This window comes from Bison bison, unplaced genomic scaffold (genome assembly GCF_000754665.1).
Source record: "Bison bison bison isolate TAMUID 2011002044 unplaced genomic scaffold, Bison_UMD1.0 scf7180017864526, whole genome shotgun sequence".
Classification (NCBI taxonomy): domain Eukaryota; kingdom Metazoa; phylum Chordata; class Mammalia; order Artiodactyla; family Bovidae; genus Bison; species Bison bison.
In genome coordinates this window covers 1,775,977-1,781,388 of record NW_011495077.1, presented here as the reverse complement: position 1 = coordinate 1,781,388, position 5,412 = coordinate 1,775,977, and the positions used below count along the sequence as shown (strand labels likewise).

The window sequence follows — 5,412 nt, the reverse complement described above, 5'->3', positions numbered from 1 at the left end:
CCCTGTTCCCTGCCCATCACACTCCCCTCCTGGTAGAAGTCTTCCCCACTGCAGGCCTGGGAGCCAGGGGAGGGCTGGAGGACCTGCTAACCAGACTCTCCACCCATCCCTGCGTGGATGGCAGTGGCGCCTCCCAGTGGCCGTGAGAGCGGATATGGCATTTCACCTGATGAGTGCGCCAGATCAGCTGATGGCTGTGGCTGTGGCTATTGATCACTCCCTCAGCGCCTCACATTTTACTCACTTGATAACATTTCATTTTCACAACAACCTGTGAGAGAATTGAAGATAAGGGTAGGAGTCTTCTCAGTTCCAGCTGCTTTAGAGGCTCAGCCCTGAGAGGTTGCGTTAATGTGCCCCAGGTCACACTTTCAGTAAGCAGCAACGCTGGAATTCCAATCCAGACTTGTCGGCCTCAAGAAGACCCACTCTTTCCACCTCCCCAGGCTGCTGCCCAGCATCCCTGTCACAGCACTGAGGGAGGGGCCAGTGTCATTCTCCTTTGATAGTTGAGGGAACGGGTTAAAAGATTTGCCCAAGGTCACACAGCTAGTCTGAGACAGAGCAGAGACAGAACTCAGGTCCTCGGTCCCCAGAACAGAGCCCAAGAGTCAGAAAGACAGGCAGTGTTTGCGCCATGCCACCTCTGTCTCTCTTCCCACACCCCCATGAAACTCAGCACCCCATGTCATAGGATAGGTGTTTAATATTGGTGACTGCCCAGAGATATTTGTCTTTCGAGGGGACCCTAACGTGAATTATGGCTCCAGGTGCACAGGGCAGGCCCTGCCTGGTCAGCTCATGCAGGCCCTTTGCCCAGATGAGCCAGGAGGCCCAGCAAGGTGAACAGGTGGGAGGGAGGGGTGGCCGCCAGCTCGGCCCTGCCCCAGCTCAGCCCCGCACCTGGCTCCATCTCCCCAGATACTCCATCCTCCCGCACTCGGACCTGGAGCGCTGCTTCTCCATCGAGCCTGAGGACGGCACCATCCGCACAGCAGGGCCCCTGGACCGAGAGGCTCGTGTCTGGCACAACCTCACAGTGCTGGCCACAGAGCTTGGTGAGGAGTCCTGGGCCTCCAGGAGGGCCGGGAGGAGGCGGCAGCCTCCTGGCAGAGGGGCCGTCCCTGGGGATGGGGTGAGGGGGGTGTTAGTGCCACACACCCCCACCCAGGGTATAACGACTAGGTGCCCAGCCTGGATCCTTACCACCAGGCAGGCTCTCTGGTCTCCTGGGCTGGACTGGGCATGGTGGGTTGGCTTAAGCATTTCCCCTCACCTTTAATTTGCTCCCATAGCTGACTTTCCCCAAGTCAAAATAAATCTAACCTCAGATAGCTCTCAATCCCTAAGAACCCCGACATGCACCCTGGGACACCCTGCTTTGCCCAGTCTCTGCTTCAGGCTAAAGTGGGAACGGGGAGGAGCTGGGCCCTCCTCCGGGAGCTGACCGGGGAGTGCCAGCAGCCTCTCCCTGGGAAGCTTTGTGGGAAGCCCCCACGGAAGGGAAGAGGGGCCAGGTCCCTGCACTGCCCATGTCGGTCAGCAGTCATCAGCAGCATGGTTCAGCCGCCTCTGGGCAGCTGTGGCCCGCGGGGGCAGGGAGGCCTCCCCTCCTTCTGTGAACCTGTCCTTGCTGTGCCTGCTCATGCTTCAGCGTCTCCCACGTTTGCTGTCCATGTCCTGTCTGTGGAAGTTGTCCCTGTGTGCCTACATACTTACACCACGTCAATGAAGAGCTAAAGCGCAATGTGTACATATGGGTGCACACTTCATGTGTGTGAAAAATACATATACATACCTACACATATGCTTATGAGTATATGTCTATAGTTGCATATATATGTGTATGTAGTTGAGTGTATAGAGTTATATTATTTGTGGATATATGTAATTGGATATGTATAGTGAAACTTGGTAGCTCAGCTAGTAAAGAGTCTGCCTGCAATGCAGGAGACCCCGGTTCCATCCCTGGGTTGGGAAGATCCCCTGGAGGAGGGCATGGCAACCCACTCCAGTATTCTTGCCTGGAGAAAACCCCTGGACAGAGGAGCCTGGTGAGCTACAGTCCATGGGGTCACAAAGAGTCAGACACGACTGAGCGACTAAGCACAGCACAGTGATAGACGCAGTAGCTGTTTGTATACATTGTTTTGTGTATGTGAGTGTTTGTGGACAGGTAGTAATAATTTACTACTTACTGTATATCGGACACTGTTCTAAGTACCAAATGTAGATGCATTCACTTCATCATCACCACAACTTTATGAGGGATGTATGATTTTTTTTCTCCCATTTTAAAAGGAGGAAACTCAGACAAAGAGAAGTTAAGTAACTTCCCGAGGTCACACAGACATTAAGTGGTGGGGCCTCAGTCGGGTTGCAGTCTCAGCAGTTATCTCCTCCACCATATGTGTTGAACTATATGTGGATAGGTTTATGTTTATGAGCGTGCAGCTGTGTGACAGTGCATGCATGTCTGTCCATGTGAACATCCCTGTGTGTGCTTTGGCCGTCTGTTTACGTAGCCCTGTGTGTGTGTGTGTGTGTGTGTATTTCTCTCACTGTCTTCTTACCTCCTGTCAAATCCTGCTCCCCATGCCCCCAAATCCCAATACTGAGTAGCAGGCCCTGAGCCCTTACTGCAGTGAAGGACGGACCCCAGCCCTGTCCCATCTCCCAGACCCTTTAGCCAGGCAGTCCACTCCTCTGCCTGGGCTGTGACCTTAGCCCCTTCCCAAGAGCCAACCAGCTCTCCCTCAACTTGGCGGAAAGACTAAAGGAACCAAGAGATTTAGCCTAGGGGAGATGAGCGCTGGGGAGGGCAGGGATGCACACTTTGCATTTTCTCTTGGATGCCATTGGCAGTGAGGAGCAAGGCAGGGTAATGATGGGGGCCACCCAATGACGAGGGGGCCTGTCTATGGCTGTGGTATCCAGGCTGGCCTGGCTCTGCGCCTGAGAATCAGGTAGCTCCTCCCTCCCTGAGGTCAATTCTAAGTGATACTCATTGCTACACCACAGCCTCCCAGACCTCTGATGGGGCGTGTGTGTGTGTGCACGAGTGCACATGTGTGTATGTCTGTCCCACTGTTTTCATGCATGAAAATGCGTTCTCCGCATCCTGGGGGTGGTGATGCTACATTCACTGTACATGTGGAACATTCCTTCTGTGTGTGTTGTATTCGTTTTAAACACTGAGCACATCGAATGTGTGGTATGAATGTGCTGCATCTTTCATGGCTGTTGTCTGGTTTGCATCGTCTGTCTACCTTTCCTTGATGGTGCCTGTGCCCTGTGTGTGGGTTATTGTTCATGTATGTCATGGGTGCTACACTCCTGTTGAATGTATATGGGGTATGTATTCCACATATTCTTGGGTACCGCATGGATGTTATATGTACTTGTTCCCTTCACTTCACAACATAGATGCTACCTGCATATCGCATGCATACCTCATGTATCTCACATGCATGCCATGTTCTGGATGTGACATTCACACACCTTATGTACTGTGTGTAACTGTGATGTGTGTGCTTGCGTGGGGTGCACGTGTTCATGTTCTGGCTTCAGACAGCTCTGCACAGGCTTCCCGGGTGCAAGTGGCCATCCAGACCCTGGACGAGAATGACAACGCTCCCCAGCTGGCAGAGCCCTACGACACCTTTGTGTGCGATTCTGCAGCCCCCAGCCAGGTAAGCCACGGAGGCAGGCGGGTTAGGACCTCAGGACCTCCAGCTGCCCACTCCATACGAGGTTTCTCTTCTTCCTCTCAGCTGATTCAGGTCATCCGAGCCCTGGACAGAGATGAAGTCGGCAACAACAGCCGTGTCTCCTTTCATGGCCCTCTGGGCCCCGATGCCAACTTCACTGTCCGGGACAACCAAGGTGGGTAGCCTCCTACAGCTGTGCCCTTACCTGCTTCCCTCTCCTCCTCCACCATCCCTAACTCTACCCACCTATCTGGAGCTCCACCCTACAGAATGTACGTGCAGTTTTGGGAGTTCCTTGATGGCCTGGTGGGGTGGGGGCAGGGGGGATGTGTATGTGTTCAGTTGTATCCAACTCTGTAACCCCATGGACTGTAGCCCACCAGGCTCCTCTGTCCATGGGATTCTCCAGGCGAGAATAGTGGAATGGGTTGCCATTTCCCACTCCAGGAAATGGAGATGCCGACTTCATCTCCAGGGGATCTTCCTGATTCAGGGAGCAGACCCACATCTCTTGTGTTTCCTGCATTGGCAGGCAGGTTCTTTACCATTGATGCCAAAGGATTCTGGGATTTAGGGCTTTCACTGCAGGGGCCTGGGTTCAGTCCCTGGTTGGGGAACTGAGATCCTGCCAGCCACGCAGTGTGGCCAAAATAAATAAAAGAAGGTGGCTGTAGTTTTGCTCTTTGCAAACCTTCCCCACAGATAGCTTTGTCTCCATGGGCTGCACCGACTGTAGTGGGAAGGTATCCCAGGAGGTGCCCAAAGACCTGTCTTTCCTACAGATGGCTCCGCCAGCCTGCTGCTGCCCTCTCGCCCCGCTCCACCCCGCCAGGCCCCCTACTTGGTTCCCATAGAACTGTGGGACTGGGGGCGGCCAGTACTGAGCAGTACAGCCACAGTAACTGTCAGTGTGTGCCGCTGCCGGCCTGATGGCTCCGTGGCGTCCTGCAGGCCTGAGGCTCAGCTCTCACCTGCTGGGCTCAGCACCGGGGCTCTGCTTGCCATCGTCACCTGCGTGGGCACGCTGCTGGGTGAGTCAAGCCATAGATGGGGTCATAGATGTGAGGTCCAGGCCTTCAGAGGGTGTGGAGAGAAGCAGGACCTTGGACATAGGGAAGTCCACCCTAGGTCATGAAGGAACCCTCATGCCTGGGTATTCCCACTGCCTGATACACCCGAGAAACACTCTGGCCTCATATCCCTGACCTGCCAGGCTAAGGACAGTCATGAACCATAAAAACTATTTACTGAGCCCCAACTCTGGGCCATATGTGGTGCTGAGCACATCACTTGGTATTTCATCCTTTCAACAACCTTAAGGGGTAGATATGTTTCCCCTCTTTTCCACACAAGGAATCCAAGGGCCAAAGAGGTTCAGAGAGCAACTCTCCTTGGTCACACAGCAAGTAAAGGGTTGAAGTCAGGAATTCGAGAGCATTTTGCCAAAGGTCAAAGCTAGGGCTTGCCACCCCTAGGCCTTTCCAAATGGAACTTGTGCGCCTCTCCCCCAGCCCTGGTGGTGCTCTTCGTGGCTCTGCGGCGCCAGAAGCAAGAAGCCCTGATGGTGCTCGAGGAGGAGGACGTGCGCGAGAACATCATCACCTACGACGACGAGGGCGGCGGTGAGGAGGACACGGAGGCCTTCGACATCAGCGCCCTGCAGAACCCTGACGGGGCGGCCCCGCCGGCGCCTGGCCCACCC

The 5,412-nt window shown here is 54.5% G+C and overlaps 1 protein-coding gene across 1 annotated transcript in view; it reads left to right on the top strand.

Annotated features, from left to right (window-relative positions):
• Window positions 1-5,412, top strand: part of CDH24 (cadherin 24, type 2) — an 8,381-nt gene that overhangs the window by 2,554 nt on the left and 415 nt on the right. The window contains exons 7-11 of the mRNA XM_010831410.1: window positions 922-1,058; window positions 3,571-3,692; window positions 3,774-3,885; window positions 4,493-4,741; window positions 5,222-5,397. Of these exons, the coding sequence (XP_010829712.1) occupies window positions 922-1,058; window positions 3,571-3,692; window positions 3,774-3,885; window positions 4,493-4,741; window positions 5,222-5,397 (796 nt within the window). The remainder of the gene's footprint in view (window positions 1-921; window positions 1,059-3,570; window positions 3,693-3,773; window positions 3,886-4,492; window positions 4,742-5,221; window positions 5,398-5,412) is intronic.